At 38.9% G+C, this 23,315-nt stretch overlaps 1 protein-coding gene across 5 annotated transcripts in view; it reads left to right on the top strand.

Annotated features, from left to right (window-relative positions):
- The window catches only part of MPP7 (membrane palmitoylated protein 7), a 157,603-nt gene extending 134,807 nt beyond the window's left edge, over window positions 1-22,796 (top strand). For all 5 annotated transcript variants that reach the window (XM_040591416.1, XM_040591417.1, XM_040591415.1 and 2 more), the window contains 6 exons: window positions 6,408-6,578; window positions 13,347-13,427; window positions 15,306-15,399; window positions 16,485-16,593; window positions 18,032-18,175; window positions 19,580-22,796. In XM_040591416.1, coding sequence (XP_040447350.1) covers window positions 6,408-6,578; window positions 13,347-13,427; window positions 15,306-15,399; window positions 16,485-16,593; window positions 18,032-18,175; window positions 19,580-19,759 — 779 coding nt within the window. In that variant the 3' untranslated portion in view covers window positions 19,760-22,796. The remainder of the gene's footprint in view (window positions 1-6,407; window positions 6,579-13,346; window positions 13,428-15,305; window positions 15,400-16,484; window positions 16,594-18,031; window positions 18,176-19,579) is intronic.
- The last annotated feature ends 519 nt before the right edge of the window (window positions 22,797-23,315 follow it).

Below are 23,315 nucleotides of genomic sequence, written 5' to 3'. Positions count from 1 at the left end.
GATTTGTAATTCAAACTGTCTCATGCACTCCAGTGTCCCCTTGTTTTACAAGCCATTAGGAGCCTAGTCCTATTTGAGCACATTTAAGTTTTCTTTTCTCCTAAATCATTTTTCAGTTGTATTTTCTCAAGGAACAAACTGCTGTAGAATGACTTTCTGGGCTGGACAAATGCCACTGTCTAAAGTGTAATAATTTGAACAAAACTTGCTGGCCAGCTGCAGGGAGGACACAAAACTCTTACCTCTGTGTGCTGTGCAAGGTGTGAAACTCTGATAGTCTGTAAGGTAAAGGAGTCCTCGGCAGAGACACTTTGTAAACCCTCCGTTAGGTATTTGGGAGCCCACACCACATCTACACATCTAACTGCAGCAGTCAACCTTCCTGCTCAGGGGGGCCTCTTTCTTTCCCGCTGGTCTGAGCATATATTCCTTCAATCCCGGGGGTGGTGAAGGCCTTCAGAGGTTTGTTGGGTTTTTTTCCGCCTGTTGCTTTTTAGGAGAGTGGGAAAACAAATATGTCTGATTTTTGAAAACAGCTTATTCTCAGTGTCCACCTGTGTTTTGCAGTAATGTTTTTTGAGGTAAACCCTGAACATGTCAATTTTTCTGAATGTGCATGCTCTTGAAAGATGACAGGCATTTATGGTACTCTAGATTACAAAGTAACTAAACATTTCTAGGCAAGTCTCTTCATTATTATTGATTAAACATGGTACACTGAAAACAAACCCTAAAACATTGTCACTGAAGGGCCTGGATCACACCAGCAACTTCAGGGTGTTTTAGTGACACCTGAGTAACTGTCTGTATGTTGTAACCTGTTACAAGAGCGAGGTAGTCTGAATTATCTTAACCGCTGATGAAGGAGTTGGCCTGTATTACCTTGTACGTATTCACACTTACGGACATTAGCATGCGGTAAGTTGAAGTGTGGTAAATCATTCGTATGCCTGAATTCTAGAAACAGTTTTCAAAGTACGGCTACACTGATTACTTCCTAAACCCAAAATGAGCAAGTCATATTTCATGCTGCTTTTGATGGTATGTAAAATCAAATCAAGTGAACTACAACAATTCTAATATCCATTAAAAAAATTTCAGTTGATGTTTACAGCTCGTTGTGGGTTTAGGGCTCTGTATTTGTCGGCATTTCAATCTGTGAACCAGGATATTCCGTGAACATCTGATCCTCTCAGAAAGGATTTGTGCTTTAGGCACACACGAGGTGGTCATGAAGGGCAACAGAAGAAGCAGCTTTCAGAAAGCAGAATGTCTGTACCATTTGGGGTCAGATCTTTTATGTCCAAGATTATGCTGCTATTATTTTGAATCCTGCCCTCAAAAGTGACTTAGATAAATCTAATGAATTTTCACCAAATTCTAATACTTAAGTCACAGTATAGTATCGTGTGTTTCTGCAGTAATTTCCTGAGGAATTGCTGGGGAGAACATTAAGAGTTTGCCTTTGCCAAACTTAAATTCTAGTTACATTACTTGAACCTTTATGAACATACAGTAAATATAGATGAATATCATCTGTTTACTATTCTCAATTTTGTCTTAAAAATCCAGACATAATCTAAATTTTTATTAACCCTGTCTAAATGTGCAAGCTGGGAATCAGTCCAGAAGCAAGCAGAGTTAGAAGTCTGCTCTGTGTTTGTGCAGTTCCTGTCTAACAATAGAAATACTCAGTATACGAGACGGTATAAAAAAAATCCCAATATTTGGGGGAAAATAAAAATCCAGAAGTATCTAGTAAAAATATTCTGTTCATACAAACCTAGATAATGACCATGGTACCAAACTTATTTTTGTCAGTAATACGAATACAAAAAGTTAGTGGAAATGTATTTACAATTAAACAGTATTTGCTCACTCTACATTATGTAAGATTAGGCTGAATTCAGTGAATAATATACCTAAATTAAACACATATTCAAGCACTTGCTTTAATGAATGAAAATGAACAAAAGCATGTGTAAGTGCTTTATAGCATTCTGGAGCTTCACTGATGAATTTTTGAAGCATAGGTGATTTTAAATTGCAGTGTTTCCTGTTAGCGTGATTTCTCTAAATTTGGGAAATTAACTTTCTACTTTCATGAATATATTTGGATTTAAATTCGCACAACACAGTCACAATCTTTTGTTCTCTTTTTCTTTAGAATTATATAATTAAAACTGAATAAGCACAGCTTTTTACATCAGCGTCATTTAAAGTATTTTAAGGGAGACAGGTTCATGTGTTGCCTGTTTTCAGTCTGGATTTCTGTGTGAGGTCTGAGTGGATTTCTCCATGTAAATGTAAGGATGTTCTTCCAAGATGACCAAATGTATATTGTAGTGGTTAAAGGAATAATAATCACACTTTTCTGCTAGGGTTTGGTGGGGTTTTTTTCATTCTTTTTTTCTTAGAGATATAAGTGGTTTCTCTTGGATTGTTGTTGGGCCTTAATTAAGTTTATTAGTAGCAGCTTTTGATTTTTATTTCATGTTGAGAAGTGTTATAAGGTTTGGAGACATCTGTAGTTTGAGAACATTTGTTCTTGATATTTTCTTCCCAGAGGCTGTTCTCATTTCACCAAATCAGTTACATTCCACAGTAGTTTATGAGTTTGCATGTTCAGTAAGTTTCTAGTCATGTAGCTGAAACCAGTGAGCTGGTGCAAACTTCTCAGTGTTCAGGATTTTATGTTGCTTTAGTGACAGAATTTTCCCCTTTTATTTTATAGTCTGCATACTTGGCAACTCGGATTAATCTCTGCTGATAACCATATTCCACAGACATTGTAGCCTGCAGCTCCTTTCATATTCATCAAGGTTTATGTTATCAAATGTTCTGGGCAAGCAATGCTTCTTCCCTTTTTTCTTTATAGGAATTCACTTTTAAGCTTAATCACTTTATAGAAACTTTATTTTTCTATTGCATATCAGTATTGGTTTTGGTTTTCTGTAGTGATTTTTCACAATATTTTTAATAATTCTCTATTGTTAATTTAAACATATGAAGTTTGTTTTTCATCTTTCCTGAACTGTAAAATATGGAAACATTTGCAGAACATTTTTTTGCTTGTTCATAGATGGTTTTGTTCTTTGCAAGTACAATGTTGTTTCAGTTCAGCTGAATCTTTTCCAGTCATAGCTGCCCAACATATAATGTGATCATAAATGCAGAGTTCAATAGAAAATATTTATTAATGGTTCTTTATAAAATAGCTTCTGAAGGTCACAGTAAAGTTAAGCCACATATGTGAGGGCATAATAATGGCAGATGTGAGAAAGGAGGAATCGTGTTTCCAGGAATGCAGTAGCAGTATCATAAAAATCTTGGATATATTTGAAATACGTCTCATCCTTCCTCTCCAAGCTGCATGTTTTCCTTGATTTTTGAAGCTGCTTAAAGCAAGCTTTCTTGGGTTTCTGAATAGGACTGTTGAGATGGGCCTTCAGGAGAAGTTACAACAACTTGAAAATTGACAGTAGTCTTAAAGTGGCAAAATAATCAATGTATCACAGGTTTGTAACCAGTAGTTTTACAGAATATCTTCACCAGCACACTGCATAGAAATCAGCCATACTGGAAATTTGCTTCATTATCTCTGGCTCACGTGTTTGGGTTTTTTAATTAATATAATAGCTTTTCTGTAATGTCTGAAGTTCTAGTTGAACTTGTTGACTCTTCTTAATATACAGGACAGTATTACTGTTTTCATTTTACTATTGAGTTTCAGTCACAGAGTATCAAATGCCTTCATCAGGAAACCCATGTTAGCAGTGGTACTGTATCACTTGAGTGTGATGCTTTATGTGCAGCCTGTAAAAGTGACAAAGGATGAATCAGGCTGAAGACAGCACTGAAAGTTTTTATCCTTTTGGATTAATTAAAAAAAAAAAATCTGGGTTTTTTCCTCTTTTAAGAGAAAGATGAAAAAAAATTCTTTAGTAACCCACCACCTGGTAGTTGGTAATTAAGTCTGAATAAAGTGGATGGAGAAAAGAGGAACAAGTCACAAGTGGTCTTAGTAAAACAACAGCAGAGATTGATGTGAAGATTTTGCAAAAAGAATGTTTTTCCTAAAGATTCCACAGTTCAACATGTGAGACGAGGTTAAGAAGCTGTTGGCAATGGCGCTCTGACAGCTACTCAAAGGCACGGAGCTCTTGGTATCTGTAAGGTTGACACCAAATGTGAATGGAGACAATTGATTTTGCTTCGTTTGATCACTACTCTTACTATTTACCTTTTCCAGGTATGTGGATTCTGGGTTTTGTGACAAAGCTCTTTATTCTGTAGACTGTTTCATAGCAAATGTTGAATAACTATTCTTTCATTTTCTTTTTCTTTTCCTTATCCATTCTTTTTTGTCCCCCCCAAAAAAAAGGTTATACAAAAATAATTATAGAGAAAAAGATTCAGAACAATTTTCCACTTGCTTTTAGGGCAACTGATGTGGGTTTTTTTTTTTTCTTGTGTGTTGTTTTTTTTTTTTATCTGGAGTCTTTTAGATGAGGCTTTAGGAAACTTGTAACTTGCTTCATGTATCTGTATTGCTAATGTTACTTTTAACCTTTCTTTACATAACTACACCTAACTGTATAGGCAGCTATGTAGCATGAAAACATCTTCGTGTCATGATGGAGTTCACCCTAGGGCAGACGAGATCTCCTAGACCTTCTCTTGAGTGTGTAAGCTTGCAGCTATCTGCACTCCCAGCGGGGCTTTTCTGACTGCAGTCACTTCAGTGTTAGTGGTGTTCTTTAAGTAATGACATAACTCCGTTCATTTCATTATGTTTTCATATTTCATATTTTTGTCCCTTTTCCATCCCAGCCCATGTCCTCAGTCTAGACAATACTGTAGCTCTTAAAAATGTCATCAGCCTTTTCTGTGCATGCTAGCTCTTCTTTTTCATTGATTTTCATTTTACTTGTTCATATTTTGAATGTGAATGGATCTTGGACTCAATGATCTTAAAGGTCTTTTCCAACCTAAACGAATCTGTGATTCTATGGCATCACTGTATTCTCAAAGAAATTTTTCTTCCCTTTTTGTGTGTATGTGTTACGGATTCCCGTAGGTATTGGGGCTCACATCAGTAAAATAACTTAGTTAACATCCTCTCTGGTCCAGGTTCTGCAAAGATCTATGCTAAGGGGAACTCCGTGCATACAAAATGCTAAGCCTGTGACTAAGCCTTCTAGGATTTTGCTTCAGATCTGGTTCTAAGTATTTGCAGAACTGGGTCTTGAATTTGCCATATACTACCTTTGAAGAAAAAACTGTAATATGATTACTTCTCAAACACCTAAACATAAGTGCTGTTACAAGTTTATGAAAACATATTGCTGAAAAATCTGGGGTCACCGAAAGTTTACATGTGTTTACTATCCTATGAAATGTTCCGGGCAGAAAAAAAAAAGGGTGTTGGGATTTTTTTCCAGTATTTAAAGTGTAGTTTGTGTTTTACTTTATTACCCCCAAATAATGAAATCACTTTGCAGTCCTTCCTCTAGTTCTTTTTAGAAAAAAAAGTGGTGCAATAGAGATACCAACAAAATGTAATATAATGCAATGTAAAGGATTTATTTGAAAAACTGTAATGTAGTCATTAACAGAGGAATAAATCAGTTTTTAACGTATAGTGTAGAAGGGGAGTTTTGTGCTGTTCTGCTTGAAAATGCCTATTATTATCTCCTTTGAGAGTACTTAAAAGCTCTGTGAAATTTCCAGTCTTCTATATAGGCCCTGTGGATGTCCACTGTTGATGCAATAGTAAATGCAAATTTAATAGGTATATTAACTTCTAATTTCTTGCTAACATATCTATAATATGGGTGCTGTATTGTCTAAGATGTTTCACAGTGTTTTGGAATTTAACAGTGTTTGGTTTTACTTTTAAACATCTTTGGAAAAGTTTTGTGCACTTTTTCATACTATCAGCATGGAGCTAAGCACAAGAAGATTGTTCAAGTAGTTAATTTTAATTAACCCTTTCAACCACCAGATGTGTTTGTCCTATATGTTGTATTGGAGGTCTGTGTGCCACGGTGATTTGTTAGAAATGCATTAAGGGTGGTATGAGAGTCCAGATGGCATGAATTTCCTTATGTATACATACTAATGTAGAAGATACTCAAATTATCTAACTATGTTAACTCGTAATTATATTTTCAGCTTGTTGCAACTATTGTGATTTTATTGGTAATCTTAATTTTGCAGTTTAAATAGGCACCTGAAATAGTTTAAAACTGTGGGAAAATATTGTTCTAAACGACCTGGCTTACTAAACATATAAATACAATTTTTCATTCCATGCACCAGTCCTCGAATGTTTGGAAGAGACTGTTTTCACGTTCTGAGAAGACTTATTTTCTTACTTTGAAAAAATCCTGTTCTTATTGCAGCTGGTTTTAGAAGAAGCTTTCGTCTTAGCAGAAAAGATAAAAAAACAAACAAATCTATGTATGAGTGCAAGAAGAGCGATCAGTATGATACAGCAGATATCCCAACTTACGAAGAAGTTGCAAAATATAGACGACAACCTAATGACAAATACAGGCTTGTAGTTTTGGTTGGTAAGTTATTTTCTTTATTTTTGACCTGGTAAAACAGAGGACTGCTGATTAGCACAACGCTTACCACAAAATCATTTAGATTGGAAGGGATCTCAGGAGGTCGCCTGGTCCAGCCCCCCCCCTCAGCAGGATTAACACTGAATTCAGAGCAGGTTGCTGATGACAACAACTTTGGGAACCTGTCTTCCCAGCATGTCTTCTCTTATCTTTCCACCTACACCTCAGTAGAGAGGTGGCCTCCATCTTCTCAATGGGTATCAGAAGAGTGCTGGTGGGTCCCCCTGAAGTCATCTCTTCTCCAGGCTAGACATACCCAGTTCCTTCAGCCTCTCCTCACAGGCCATGCGCTTCAGCTCCCGACCATCTTGGAGGCCCTCCACTGGATTTGCACCAGTTTATCAACATTGTTGATGTGCAGGGCCCATCATGGACAGAGTATTCCTCCCAGCATCTGACAAGTGCCGCGTGAAGGGGAATAATCTTTTCCCTCTGCCTACGGGCTAGGCTCTTGCTGATACAGCCCAGTCTTGTTAGCCTTCATTGCTGCCAGTGTGCACTGTGGGCTTCTGCTTAGCTTACTGCCCATCTGGACCCCCAGGTCCTTTTCATCCAGGCTGCTCCTCCGCCAGTCAGTCCCCAGCCTACTGCTGTGGGGCTTAGTCTGTCCCAGATGCAGGACTTTGTATTTGTCCTCATCAAATCTCACAAGGTTCTGCCAGCCCATGCCTGTAGCATATCAGTTCCCTCTGAACGGAAGCCCTGCCCTTGAGCAAGTCACTTGCATCACCCATTTTGGCATCTGCAAACTTGATAATCACCCATTCTATGTCCTCCTCCAGGTTATTGATACAGATATGAAACAAAGTATGTCCCAAGGTAGACACCTGAGGAACTCCACTTGTAATGAGTCACCCAGTAGAGCACATACCGATCACCCCTTCCCTTTGAACATGATCATCCATCCAGTTTTTCCCTGATCTAGTAGTCCACCTATCTAGACAGGATGTCCCAGCTTGCATATAAGGATGCTTTAGGAGATCATATTTAAAGCTTTACTAAACCGAAGGGAGGTGACATTAAAATGTAACTGCCATGGTTACTAGTCTGAACCTGACAGTCAAGCCGTACTAAAACTCAAAAGAATTAGGTTGGTGTTCTGCTCTTAGAGATCAATCAATATATCTATGTGGAAAAAAGAAGAAAAAAATAACAGAATAAATACCTGTGGTCAGCAAAGACAGACTATATAAATGAAAAGAAACAAACCCTTCTACTGTGTTAAGAGCAAGTAAACAGACAAGTAGGGAAAAGGGTGGGTGAGAGATGGACTTCTGTAGGCCAAGAATGGATGTAAGCGTAGCTGCAGGCATAGCTGCAGAAGACTCAAGATGTCATCCTTAGTCAGCTTTCTGTTCTTCTAATCTGTCACTGCCATGGCTTCCTCACAGCATTTATTACCTAATCAAAATGCATTGCTTCAGTCTCCTAAAAAAGAAGAGAAAGTGTATTATCTCACATTTTTCAAAGGTAACCATTGGAGTATCAACAAGTAATGAGTAACCATTCCGACCGATGAGTAACGTCTCATTGCTTATTGTTTTGCAGTAGCACATAGGCTGATGCTTTGTTAGGAAGTTTCCTCCATTAGGAAAGTAGCAGAGCAGAGAAATACGACCCTCTATCAGAGACTGTTACGAACTGTCGAGTAGCTGTGTTTTCATATCGTTCATATCCAAGGGAACGTTAAATGTAGTTTTTAATAAACAGTTTTGTCACTCTCCAGCACTAAAATTCAGCCACCTACTAGCGTGATCACTGTGAGATTGTGGGCTATATACAACAAGTAATAACATGGTTGGGTTGATTTTACAGTTACATCAACAGAGTGCAGTGCAAAAGTGTGATAAGTAGACTTTTTATAACAAATTGCATATGTCTGATCTAAGGAATACCTCGAGATTTCATTTGATTTTTGTTGTAATAAATCAAATGAAGAAAGTGTGCTTTTTCGGTAACAAAAGCAGTTCAGAAATTTATTGCAGACTTCAGTAATTCTAATGTTTTTCTCTGGATATTAAGAGCAGCTTAAGTCTGGCCAATACCATAAAAATGTCTTGGGCAAAATATGGAAAAACTAGCAGAGCTAAGCAATGCAGGTATAGTAGAAGTGAACACATTGAAAAAGCTTTTTCTGTGCCAGTAGCAGCATTCAATATAATCCGTCAAATATACTTTGGATATTAATACCAGGAAACAAAGGGACAGATAATTAATTCCTGGCTATATTTGGTCGAGGCACTAAATGTCTGTTGTCTTGTGCGAGGCCTAAATGTATAATTTACTGTTGGAAGGGTTTTTCAGCAGGGGGTGTGTGTGTGTGCCCTTTTTTAGGGGGAGGGAGTTTGACAGCTTTGAAATGGAAATTTCTTTTGGCTTCATTTTAAATTGGTCTAGCCTAATTTACAGAATGCAAATTGCACACAGTAATTTTTAGCACCCTGTAGTGTGATATATATATTAGTCTCAGGTTCAGCTAGATGTATTAGTTTGTCAAGATTTTACCTTGTCTGCAGATGTAGGTTCATGAATAAAGTCCTGCATATCCTTGGGGCTAAATAACAGATCATCTGAAGCAGTTATGATACAGATGCTTCTGCTGTGCTTTTAGTTGTTACGAATATGGTGAGTCTGCTAAAAAACGAAATTACCCAATATCATGTCACCAGTCGTCTTCTGGGAACTGACTGTTCCCAGGCTGCCCACAAATTCTTGCAGTTTTCCTTCACAAATATTTCCAGCATTTAAGTGTGATACCTTGCAGACCTGTCAGGCAAAGGCAGAATATTTTAACATGAAACATATTACTTAGACAGTAGAATTTTTATTTACATTAATAAGGGGAAAGTCCTGCTCACAAAGGCTTCTGTTTCAGTAATTGTGGGGGCCAGTCTAGCACAAATTTTATTTCCTAAGAGTCAGAATGGATGTGCCGCATGCCGTAACTTTACATGGGGTAGTTCCAGCTAAGTCAGCGCTTTCTGAAGGGGCAGTGCGAGGATAAAGCAAGGTCAGCAGTGACAAGCCATAAGCACGTGTCCCCCAGCACACGTCCAGTTATGTGCATGCAGTGTTACCACCAGAGGCATGCAGAGCCTCTTGGGTGCTGTGGTCACCCATGGCGATGCCTTTGTCCTGAGTGCGCAGTGATGGAAGCAAGGACCAGAGGTGTGTAACCACGAAGGACCAGTTACTGTTGGTGTGTGACACGATCAGAAAAGTCTCTCTGTCTCTGAATTAGGTTGTCAGTACTCCCCACAAAGGTGTCCTTCTGGTCACCACTGCAAAAGGAAAAGAATCCGGGGCTGGAAATGTTCTGTTGTATTGCTTACATACTCTTAAAAAAATCCTTCACCTCTGGTTTTATCATGAAGGAGCTTTGTGGAGACCAGGTCTGTCTCAGAGCAGGCGAGGATGAAATGAAAGTGGCTTCTAACTCTCCACGTCTCCTGAGTTACCTTCAGCGTGTGTTGAGTAGTGGCTTGCAGAGGTGTAATAGATCTACAGCAGCAGTGCAGGAACATGGCTCCCATGGCCATACTGCTTCAAGTAGAGTATCTGGACAATGAAGAAAGAGGCCTAGAATTGGTGTCTTCATTAAACTTTCCTGGTTGAAGGCATGGGTAGGTCAGCATAGCTCAGGAATGAATATATAGGATGTAACATATCACCTAACCTTGCCCATGAGACTACTAGTGTGAACTCACTGATCCTGCTCGCGTGAGCAGCAAGTCTCAAAGTACATTCCCACTGCTAGTTATAATTTACTGTAACGTAAAAAAATGAGGTTCTGTTTTCCTACCACATATCTCATTGAGCTATAAGTGGACGTGCATGTGCAGTCATTGCACTATGGTCATCAGTTGTATTAGTAACTGAGCCATGGAACCTCTGTCAAAGCATGTTTTCTACAGGGTCTTTATGTTCCCAGCAGGGATGTTGTCACCCTACTCCCAAAATCTTTTCTGAAAGACTGCTTTCTTTTTTTTGTCTTTTTCTTTCAAATGGACCTCTAGGATCTCAGTATGTATCTATGGGTGAAGAATGGCTGGTTGGGTTAACCCTCCTGAGACCTGAGCTTACATCAAACAATTTTTTCAGGTTTTTTTCAGACATGTCTGAATGTTAAAAATTTAATGCAAGTTTTAACGATTGTGAATTTAATTCTGCAAGTGTCCCTCAATAAAGTGAGGTAGGCACTAGTCCTTTTGTGCATGACTTAACATAGCTTATGTGACTCAATTGCAACAGTAAGAAACAACATAAACGTTCCTTTAAAATAATAAACAAAATATCTCTAAATCTGTCTCCATAACTAAATCCTGCTGCCTGGGGTGATTTCCAATAATCCAAAACTATGCTATGGTCATGGATCATCTGGATTGTCCTTTTCAATCCTGATGCTTTATTCTCTTCTTGAGTTCAAACTGTGTTCACATTCATAATTATTAGAAACTGGCATCTTTCTCTGCTGCATCAAAATGAAAAGAATATTCAGAATAGAAGTGTACATTACACTTGGGAGGTGTAGTGTAAAAATCAGCATAATGGATGTCATTGCTAATTAGGAATCAGCCTTCAGCGTCCATATGCTACAGTTATGAGAACTCCGCAAAGAAGAATCTGCACCTTTCAGTAGTTAAATTTAAAGTTGATTTTAAAATGGTAATCTGGAAGGGGAGATGGAGTAGTAGTGAGGTTGTGGTCTGGAAACAGATTTGATTTAAGTTTCCAAAGCATCTGTCGCAGGAAGTGAAGCCTGGATTCTTTACATATAAATAGAGCTAAAAGCATATTGTTGATTTGACAGCGTGTAGACTCAGGAAATAATGTTTGTGTAGATTTGATGGGAAAGATTTTTTGCTTGAAAGGAATACAATGTGTTTTTAAATTTTAATTCCACTTGTTTCATTCTACTTCGCTAGGATATATTGAGAATTCTAATTACTTGTCCTATAAAAATCCGTATTTGCCTTAAATAGCTATACTATTAAAAAAGGATAAATGTTTTTTCTTTTAAAAATAAGAACAAAAGTAATGCTGTTATCTACATAACACATTGCTTTCCTCTGCAGACATGCACCAGTAGAGGCTGCTGTAAACCATATTTAATAAACATTTATACATACTGATAGATTAATTTACAGGCAGGTCAGAGATGGAACTTGAAATGTAGTTGTGTGTTTAACTTACGTAAACATATAAAAATTATAAATGCAGAAACTGCAAATAAAAATTTTCAGAGAGACTGTAGTTTGGGGGTAGCAGCAAAGTAGCAGGCATTTGCTTTTCATCGTTATGTGTTTCTCTCTTCAGACAGGGCAGACAGTCTTTTTTATAAATAGGCACCTGAAGGTGCTGAAGCATCAGTCTTTGATTTTTGACTCTCACTACTAACCGATATATCACTACTTCATTTAAATGTTTATGAGGGTTTGTATTTCTAATGTTTAAAAGGACTCTGGTAAGAAGTACTCCATGCATAAATGTGTCACTTTTACTAGAAGAGCAAGAATTTTGCTTAAAACCACATGTATTATCCTTGTATTATTTGGGATATTGTTCCAATGACTCACTCTCTGCATTCCGCTGTTGATACTGCTTGCAGAAACGAAGTCACTGCACTGTCAGGAACACATGAGCATGCAGAACTGAGCTCCCTTCACACACACAATGCCATGGACCCACCAGGAAAGGGTCCAGGCCTGCTGGAGCCCTGCTGAAGGGCTGCTGGGGGTAGGCACCGACTGCCCTTTGAGACCTCATGGGACAGAATGCCCTCACTGAGACCTGAAGCACCACTATTTAATGGCTGAGAGTTAGGGACAGCACAAAAGCCAAGAGGAACATCTGCTCAGTGGCTTCTAGGACAGCAGTACTCAAGTGGAGGTGGAGGAGACGGCTCAAAAAAATTCCCTGCGGTCTGTTTCTTCCTGTCATCCTCGGAGATGAGCACAGTTTAAAAGAAAATCAACAGCAAAGACAGAAACCCGAATATCCCAAATCAGTTGTGACCTGGTGGATGCTGCCCTTCCTCCCTTTCCCTGTGTGATGCCACCCTCACATAGTCAACAGGCGAATGGTGACAGCTACGGCCAGCCAGAGGCTGGGCAGTATTCCTGCCTGCAGCTGGGGATGGAAGGAACAGGGCTCCGGTCGTGGGAGCAACCGTCCTCAGGGGAGCCTAGTGCAGGCAAGGGGTGCAGCAGCTGGAGGCAGTGAGGAAGAGGCTATGCCGACACATGGAGTGCAGAGGCTTTGGGGGAGCTTCGTGCATGCAAGCTGGGGTCCTCTAGGCTGTGAGTCGCGCGTGTTCCGGCAAAATGTATAGCCAGACCAGGTTTTGTGCTGGAAAACTGCAGGGTAGGGTGCAAGGGTTTGCAGTGGGGCTGAGGATGGAGATCGGTGCAAACAGAGGGTAGGTGCTGTAGAAAAGAAAGTTAGCTTTGCTGTCCGCTTTTCCACTGATATTTTTTTCACTGATTTTTCCTCAGTAATAAAGTCAGAATAGAGTAATTGCCAACTAGATCCCCTGAAATTTGTCAGTGCTGTATATTCTAGGAGAGGCTAGAACCATGGGCATTTCCAAATGACTGTGACTAAAAGCCGGTGTATATTATAAGTTATATGCTACATAGTCTTGAAGAGTACTTACACCTGAAGACAAGAGGGGACTGGCTGCTGAGAAACAGCACAATTTTTTTCTTTCAGGTCCTGTAGGGGTTGGACTGAATGAACTTAAACGGAAACTGCTGATCAGTGACACCCAGCATTACGGGGTAACAGTGCCACGTAAGTAAAAATGCACTTCTATTCTCCTAATGCTATACTTGCATTATTATCCGTTATTATTGCGTTACCTTAAGGCACTTTTGAATTTGGGTCTGTAAATGCATGCTTGGCATCCAAATTACTTTTCCAATTTTTAAAAGTGCTGCTGCAGTTGTATTTTAAATAGCATTGATTAAACTGATAGGACATTTTGGCTCAGAGGCATTGCAGTAGATTTTTAGTACAAGTTTAACATGATTGATGTCAGCGAGGTTTAGTAAATGAAACTCAGCTGAAGAACACCCTGGATTTGGCTGTAAAGCAGTGAAATGTACTCTGTTACCGATGTTTGCTTTCAGCAAAATGGTCTTCATGTATTAGGCTGAAAAATGAAGACTGATGATAAACAGTTTAATCCTGTGAATAAATGAATTAAATCCCTTTGATTACCTTTAGAAAAGTGGGGGATTTCTGCCCCCCCCCCCCCTTTTTTTCCCCCCCTATCTGACCAAGCAGTGTGATTTTTATAACATTGAGTAACATTGTGGTATGTTAACTTCTACAATGCTTTATCTTTTTTTTTTTTTTTTTTTTTCTTGAACGTGGAGGATTTGACAGCTTTAGACTTTCATTCCTTGGTTTGCTTTCTACTGGTACTTGTGCCTCCTATAGGGATCCTTCAAAAATATGGGTCCAATATTCTGAATTTGGGAGATACTATTACAGGTGGTTTTGCAAGTACAGGTACTCTATAAAGTACATATATGAATTAATTTCCTAGGTAGAAAAATGAATGCATTTGGGTTTTGGCAAGTCATTTCATTTGCACATACTTGCTTCAGCTGGGTATTGAAAACAACAACAAAAAAAGCCAGATGTTCCCAAATATTTAACACATTGAAGCATATGCAATCATTTGCCCAAAAATACTTCTCTAAAAATTGCCAGTATTCATCAAGCTGCCTTCTCTCTTTTCTCTTCCAAATTTGTGGCTATAATTTAAAACAAGCACGTAAAGAAATCCCTCTCCCTGAAATTCAGTAAGTCAGGACTTGGAGGGAGAACTGGGGTTCTTGTCTTGGAAATGTTCCTCTTCGTGTCAACCTAAGAAGAGCATGATATCAAATGGCATTTAAGACTGTTGCTGCAAGCAGGTTGTGTATGTTCGTACGTGATGGAGAATACATGATGCTGTAACATACGACTTTTATTAAATAGGACTTTTGAATGGGTTCACTAACCATAAGTGGCAACCCCACAAATAAGTTTCACTTATAAGCAAAACCTTTATACCTAGTACTTGAGGGCAAGTAAGAAATGCAAATACTGCAAGGCTACTGAAAGAAAAAGGAATTCAGTTTTGATCACCAGAAAAAGAAAAGCACTAAAACATAAAATTCACACCCCATTTTTTTTATAATCATGCTTCACATACCATAGCTACGAGTGTTGTTAATGTACGTAACATTTTATAAATCAGGTTGGTGAGCTTTGTTTCCCTTTATGGTCTCATATGCTAATAAGTTTAACAAGTGGCAAGGCTGGGGTAATTGTTATGGACTGCTGCTCCGTTTATTATTCAGCTGTCCTCATTTTACTGGATTTTTCCACTAGTTAATAAAAATGATAATCTGATACTTGGTCCAGTAGGGTTTTTTTCCTGCATGCTTTTAAATCTCAGTCCTGTCATATGCTTGCGTGCCGCCTACCAGATCCAGAGCAGCCTTCTGTCCATCAGAAGTGAGGGAATCACTACGCTTAGCATTGCACAAGGGGGTTGTGCTCTTCATTGTCTCCTGAACTGATTTGCATCATATTGTTTTGTGCATCTTCGATTGATTGATTGATTGATTTATTGATTTATTTATTTATTTATTTATTTATTTATTGAAACTGCAGACACTACCCGTCCAAGGAGAAGCCAAGAAAGTGATGGTGTCGAATACATTTTCATTTCCAAGCACTTGTTCGAGACAGACGTACAGAATAACAAGTATGTTGAAGAGATTTTATGTCGAACTGCAGTTAAAACAATGGCTTTATTATAAAATGGGGCTGGCTGTCGTTTTAGATAATAAGTCAAAGTGTATATAAAGTTGCAGTTACTTGAAGATGTGTTGAAATTACATATTGATATATAAGCAGCTGGCAAAAGCACTGAGCAAAAAAGCAGTATGTGCAAACACAACTGTTTCTAAGCTTCCAAGTAGTTTCGGTGCTGCAGCTCCTCAAGAAGACGCTGAAATTGTAGGTGTTCAGGATAGGGGAGCACTCTTTTAATAGAGCATCGTCTGTCATAGCAATAAAGCATTGCAGCTTGAGGAGGGAGGGGGCTGGAAGTGCTGCAAACATGCCTGAGTCAATGTTTGAATAGCTCTGCTCTCTTTCAGGCCAGGCACTTCCTCTCCTTTTGAATTTAGAGATCTACAGTGAAGCCCCTGCCTGTAAACCCTCCAGAAATCAGACTAAAATGAAGACAATGGTAGCATCGTGCTCTCTAGCAGCCTGTAAAATACTGCAGCTTGAAATTCTGCCCCAGTGTTTCAGAGGGCAAAAGTGTATTAGACACAAAGCTGTGGGCTTTACTGAAACTTCAAACTGTGCTTTGCTTTTTTGGCAAATAGCGCTTGTAGTTTTATAGCACATAACCAGCTGCCTTGGTTCCATTAGCACCATTGTCGCTCCTCCTCCTCTTCTGAGACAGAGAATTTGGATATTCTGTAGTGTGCAATGAAATTTCAGTAGTTTCTATTGTTTAGCTTATCCACTGTTTTATTGCATTGCATTAGTTCAGAAAAAGAGGTGATGGAAAACATTAGTGGGCTGTTGGACTACAGTACTTTTTTCTCTTTAACTGAAATACAAGCAGGTGTTACTGATTTGAAAGTGGTAAAGTAGAAGATTTCTTAAAATTGACATGCTGAAGTACTTGACAGCATTTCCTTTATAAAACATGGTAAAACTCTCATGTAAGGTAAAACATTTTTGCTCCTGAATTAGATCTCATAAACCAAACTGATAAGGTTTTTTTCTGGAGAAAATGGAAATTATTCCAGTTATTTTCACCTTCTGCCACAGGTTTATCGAGTATGGCGAGTACAAGAACAACTACTATGGTACAAGTTTAGACTCGGTTCGATCGGTTCTAGCTAAAAACAAAGTTTGTTTGTTGGATGTGCAGCCTCATGTAAGTAAGCGTATTTTTTGGACTTTTGTAGTTCCCCATATTGAATATTGGGATTCCAGGAAAAAAATTGGAAGCTAATATAAAAAGATACATTTTATTCCATGCTGAAAGACTATCGAGTGGGCTTGCTGGGTACCTTTATCACAGCAAGGCTTTGTGAAAGGAGAGGAAGGGAACTTTAATACGTATTGGCAAGTATTCAGCTTGGTAACTAAGTGAATGGAAAGCCAGCAGCATAATAGCGAAGCTTTAATTACGAAATGCTCCTTTACTTCCATGGTTTGGGTTAGAGGTTCTCTCTGAAACTTCAGTTTCAGGACGGCTTTGAGCCATCGCCTAGCCCAACAGCTCTCACACGTTTAACCAGACCGTTCATGCCGGGGGTTTCTGTGCAGGGTGAACATGAGTCAAGGAACGCGCTAAATGTGATGTTGGCCAGATAATTGTTAAGAACATTCCTCTCTAAACCGTTTGTTCTTGTGTTGACCTTGTCTTTCAACCCCGCCTGAACAGCTCCGCTGGGAATCTTTATGCTACTAATAACCACAGTGCTTCCAGGAGCTCGACTAGTTTGTTTAAACCCAGCCAAAGTATTTCTTCTCCAAGGGTGGCCAGCCTGTGACTTCTGAACCCCGGCAGCTTGTGAGCAGTTCCCGGGGCTGCTCGGTTGCGGGGTTGTGCCAGGGGGAAGCCAGAGGAGGAGGGCAGCGGCGCAGGGGCTCCTGCTCTGCCAGCCTCTTACCTGTCCAGCACAACCCCGTTTCCCAGTGAAGCACTAAATCCTTTTGGGGACCCAAGCTTGTGAACCATTCTGGGCTCCCACCCTCCAACACACCATTTTCCTGTGGGCCCTGGCTGTGTGAAGAGGACAGAAAGCTTCTGATCATCCCTGCTTCACCCTGTGCTGCAATCCGAATCATAGGCTTATCTCCTAACTCCATACATAGTAGCATCACTTGCCTTGCTCGGGAAGAGTGAACAGCAAGGGATTGTGTGGTGGATGCACAGTACTGAAGAGAAAAAACATTAATCTGTTGTGACACCTTTTCCCACTACATGGGTACAGAAAGCATTATTCCTGCTAAAATGTGTTGAACCTCTCCTCTCCTGAACGCCCTGCTGCTCCCCTCCATCCTCCCACTGCCGGCAGCAGTGGTGTGCACAGCACAGCCTTTGCCACATGGATGGGGTTCACCAGCAGCCCACGTGGAAACCAAGAGGAATGGGCGCCCTTGGAGAAATGGGGTTTTTTACCATTTGCATGAAAATTCTCCTTACATGAACTAATGCTGATCAGCAGAGCAGGATGGTGGTAAATGAGTAATAGCCTTCTAGGAGTGCTTTATGGGTTTATTTTTGTTAGTGTAGAGTTTCTTTTATTACAGTAAATTCCATTGTGTGAAATAAACTAATTAATTAAAATCCTTCCTCTTCCCAGACAGTGAAACACTTAAGGACATACGAATTTAAACCATTTGTTATATTTATAAAGCCTCCATCACTTGACCGTTTGAGAGAGACCAGAAAAAATGCCAAGATTATTTCAAGTAAAGATGATAAGGGAACTGCAAAACCCTTTACAGTAAGTATATATAAGTAAGAAAGACATGGTAAAACATGAGAATCTGTTAAATTTTATTGTAGCAGTTTACCTTGAAAATAAAGGTGATCACTGGATCTCATCAACTGTACTTGTCAGGGCTTACACATAGTATCTTCCTGTTTCCCAGCCGCTCTCACACTGCAAATTTACCATGTGTTTTTCGTTGTTTGGTATGCACATATGCACACGGCTGTTTACACTTCCGTGGTCCTCTGACTTTTGTCATTGAAGAACCCCCACAATGCAATTCTATGAGAAGTAATGCTGTGGATTTCCTTTAAATAATTTTGATCTGGGCTTAGATGTTTCCATTCAATTATAAGAATTTCCTTGTTTTATCAAGTGTGTTATTGGTCTAAATTAGAGGGAAGCTCAATTATAAAGCATCAATTAAAAAAGTAAATGCTACTTTAATAAAAAGCCCATATTTGTGGATAAGAGAAACAATTTTTTAAAATTTTATAGGGAAATGAACACTCTTAAGACTGAAGGAGAAAAATCTAAATAAGTAACAAATGCTGCTTTTTGTCAATAATCGGAAAAAAAATATTAGTTGGATTACCCAACAATAACTTATTTACTTCCTTGAAAGATAATGAAATCATATTTTAATTGAAGCTAAAGCAAAGCTGATCATAAGACTTACCTGCATTTACAGTGTGTATCATTTTCCCTCATTCAGATGGTGTTTCGGATTTTTTAGCTGTTGTTTCAAACTGAGTCATGGGTACAGTCACAGATTGTATCTGTCTGGAATATGCATTTGAAATAGTTTGGAAATAATGCAGTATAATAATATGTTCTATCATATATAAAATGTAAGAAGAGTTCATTCTTAAGAGCAACCTTCAGGACACTGCTTAGTTAGGATTGGTTTAATCTGTCAGAGTTATGTAAACAATTAAATTCCTAAGATCTGTTCCCTCCCCAAACATGAAGAGAAATCCACTGAGCCAGGTCAAACTTGGCATGGGGAAAAAGCCCTCACTAAGCTCTTAAAAGAATAACGGTTGCACTGTAATATATTGCATGCTAATAGCAAGCTGAGACTTAAGCAATGAAACTTTAAATGTATCATCTAAGTAAACGGGTAGAAACATTTTCCACTGGTACCGCTAACAGAAAATGTCTCTGTAATTCCTGTGACTAATTATGCCACTGCAAGGGGAGAGACGAAATAATTGCCTGTTGAGCAAAGTCTGCTTTTGAGAGTGCTCTCTCACATCACCTGTATGGTAATTTCTAGAAATTATTTTTATTATTAAAAGTACAGTTTTCATCTCCTGATGAGATGAGAAATAAGCAAGTAGCTTTGCATTTACCACAGAATGAGTTTATGTGATGTTGCTGTGGACTGACTACACCTCGCACTGATTTTACTAGGAAGAAGATTTTCAAGAAATGATTAAATCTGCCCACGTGATGGAGAGCCAGTACGGCCACCTTTTCGATAAGGTGATAGTCAACGATGACCTTGCTACAGCTTACAGTGAGCTGAAGACAACTTTTGACAGGTTGGAGACAGAGACCTTCTGGGTTCCCGTCAGCTGGCTGCATTCATAATAATGTTTTAAACAGACGAAACGTCTGCTGTTGTCTCAGCATCTAATATGGGGCATGGTTAGGTGTTACTTGATGGTTGTTTTCTTGGTTAGAGGGCTTTCTAACTCCACCTGAGCAGTAGGTACACTCTTCATGCACTTGGAACTGGTCTTGTTTTCCTGTGTCTTCAGTCCTCCTGCCCACAGTTTTGGGGCAGAACAGTCGGATTAAACTGAAGTCCTGCTGTGCTCCATAAAGTGAGCAAATACTAGTGTAACAAAACTGCCAAACACCTCAGTATCATCGTCTGTGTGTTTCCAAGGTAAGCTTTTTTAACGGAGAATTCGCAGAAGATACTAATTGATACTGGAGATCAGCACTTTGATGGTTTTAAGCATAACTGCTCCCGAAAAAAGCAGCACATTGGCACTTGGAAGTTATTACCCCTTAAGTGCTTGAGAGAACTGAAACAGGCAAAAGTGACCAACATTTTTATGAGGAAGACATCGTAGTTTTAATTACATAAAAAGATAAATGTTTTCACTTTTCTAGATGTGAACCTTGTCTTGTGTGTACAGGGTGATTTTAGTATTCCTTTGCACTTACATAGTCATGGAAAGAAAGATGTATTCAGTGGTTTAATTGTGAAATAATCTGCTGTGAGCATGCATGGATTGAAAGTATTTTCACGCATGCTTTGTGGCACAACAAAGAAAACTCATAGGAATATTTATTTAAATGGGGAAAAACACGAGTTACTATGTATGTAACTTCAAAGTCTTCGGGATTGATCTTCTGTAAAATCAGTGGCGAAGTGATATGAATAGCAGCAAAGTACAGAGTAACTTTTTTTTTCCCCCCTTTAAATTGATTTCAAACATTTTTGGCATCCTATAGAAAAATTTTCGCATTAGAAATTTTCAGACAGTTAGTGAGGAAACCTTGGAGATCCAGGAAGCAGCTGTAAGAGATTAATTCTTTTTATTGTTTAGTACATCATGATACTTTTTAGTAGCGTAACAAATATTTTGTCTCCAGTCAGAAATAAATCAATGCTGTAGACTTTACTGTAAAACGTATCCTTGTCACTGGTCAGACACAGTTGGAAACCTCATTTTAAAATTTGATGTGGCAGTGTAAGCAAATGTATATTAGATGATGTATTTTTAATATAGATAATTTGGTATTTTTCTTTATTTACTACTGATATGCAGGCAGTGAGTACAGCTGTAAAGACCAAGTAACGACCGTGTGTTGTGTTGTGAATATGTCTTGTAAGTACAGAATGTGTATAAGAACTTGCTGACTTCAGATCATTCTATCTGTGGCATTCAAACAGGAAACCGTTATTTCATGTTAATCTGTAAAGAGAATATAGCTGTCTTGTTTAAAGAAAAAAGAACTTAGTGAAACTATATATTTATGAAAGGGTTGAAAAGGGATGTTAAGTTTTTAAATTTCTTGTCAATGTGATTATTTACTAAAGAGGTTGCTAAGTCTGTAATTTGAAACACTGTCTCTGTAAATGGAGCTCAACATTCCATGTAAATATTTTATTTCAGTTCATACGCTGATAAAGCCATCAGATTTTGCAGTTTTATTCTAAATGGGTATTTAATGTGTGGGTCATTGCATTTGGCTTAGAGTCATATAGAACAAATGAAATGCAAGCAACAACAGCAAAATCCCTAGGAGTCTGGAAATGTTTATGCAAGAGTTACAGATGTACTGAATCCCAGTACGGATACACGCTCTGCTTGAACAGCTATAATGTAACTTTTGTCAAATTTCACCATTTTCCTGGTGGACTTAAACTTCTTTGTAACATAAACTGAAAATTGTTGATTAAATTAATTGCATGGAGATTATGTGAGTTGAGAAAAGGCTATTTTTTTTTTAATTACTGAAAATCAGACTATTTTTCAGGGGATCTGGAATTGGTTCTGTTTGCCTTCGCCTGTGAGATGCCGAGTGCCCTTGCCATCTCTTCCAACCAACCCAAAGCGAGAGGGCACTCAGCATCTCTCAGGATCTGGCTGTTTCCAACAAGAGGGTCTTTAGTCCTTACTGAAACACTCAATGCTGCTTCTAACCTGGGCTGTCTCAGAACATTAGTGTACAATAACACTCACATAAGGGACCTGCTTTTCTCTTTAGAAATAGATGCTAGAATAATCTGCAAACTCCCTGGTAGAAACAGTTTTGGCTGTCCTGCAGGCTGTTTTTCTTGTCCTTTTGAAATTAATTTAATTCCCATTCCTGGGTCGGTGTGGTCTAGGAGGGCATTCCGCACAGGTTGGCTACAGCAGTAACCAGCGCGGTGCTTTGTGGCGTTTACAGAGACACTGACCTGCCGGTCCTCAGCACAGCCCTGGCAGGAGTCGCCTAGAGGGATGGCTGCCTGCCCCGTCTCCGAGCCAGGAGCTAATTCGTGGATTGTAACACCTGCAAATGAAAGGGAATCACAAAAACATAAATCCAACCAGCCGAGTGAAATGTGCACAGAGGCTTTGAGGAGTGAGAAACAGTTTTAATTAAGTTACTAGCTTGTTCTTGAAAACTCACATTATTGCAGTGTTAGCTTAAAAAAAATAATAATTAAAAATCAAAGCCATTGGCCTTCATGAGGCAGGCAGAGATGACAGTAGGTCAAGGCAGAAAAAAATATCTCAACCCAACAGTTTCAACAGGACAGGAGCCTGCTTACCATGACGGACACTGACCCCGTGTGCTGAATTGTTCTGGGATACCAAGGGGCGTGGGGGGGGGATTGTTCCTTTGACTCCTAAGGATTTGGGAATGAAGATGACTAAACATGTTTCCAGTATTCCACATACTCCAGTTGTGCTGTGTGGTTTTTAGAGAACTGTATGTTTTGACAGTCAGGTCCAGATGTTTTTATTATGTCTTAGCTGTTTGCCATAGTTAAACAAATGGTAGTATTTTTTGATATTGTACCAAGCTCTATACTTGAATTTGCCATCAGGTCCTTGCTTTATGTCTTACCTGAAATCTAATCTTACCTTCTTATGCAAAACAATAAATTATTGATATATCACTGAAGGTGGTTTTCTTTATTGTAAATTGCACCATAACATATAGGCTTAATGTCTTTAAAAGGTAAAATGCCCAAGTAGTAAGTTATTCCATAGGTCTCTCTATAAACTGTAATGCTGCAATTATTTTTAGATGGAAAAATAAAGCAAGCTAGAACAAGGACTAAAATTCTTAATTTAGTTTTATTATTAGTATAAATAATGCTGAATTCTCCTTCAAAGTAGATGTTTACCCTTTCCTGCAACCCACCCTAAAATAAGCTTTCCCTCTCAGAAAGAAAATGGTTTAAGTCAGTGGGTCAAACTGAGACATCAGCTCATCTGGGCTTGCAAAGTGCTTGGAGGGGGTTATTATCTGAGTTACCAACTCAGAGTGTTTCAGTGGACGCGTACGCTCCTAGCCAACTCACAGGTCCCATTGGAGGTTGTGTTCGTTTGTAGGACTCAAAGAAAGTAATGCTTAAACTAAGCTACTTTTTGCATTGTGTTATGGCTTTTCCAGAAAACAAGCCTAACACGTA

Source organism: Falco naumanni, chromosome 4 (assembly GCF_017639655.2).
Source record: "Falco naumanni isolate bFalNau1 chromosome 4, bFalNau1.pat, whole genome shotgun sequence".
Taxonomy (NCBI): domain Eukaryota; kingdom Metazoa; phylum Chordata; class Aves; order Falconiformes; family Falconidae; genus Falco; species Falco naumanni.
The sequence above is the reverse complement of the archived record's forward strand: the minus strand, read 5'-3'. Positions and strand labels throughout refer to the sequence as shown.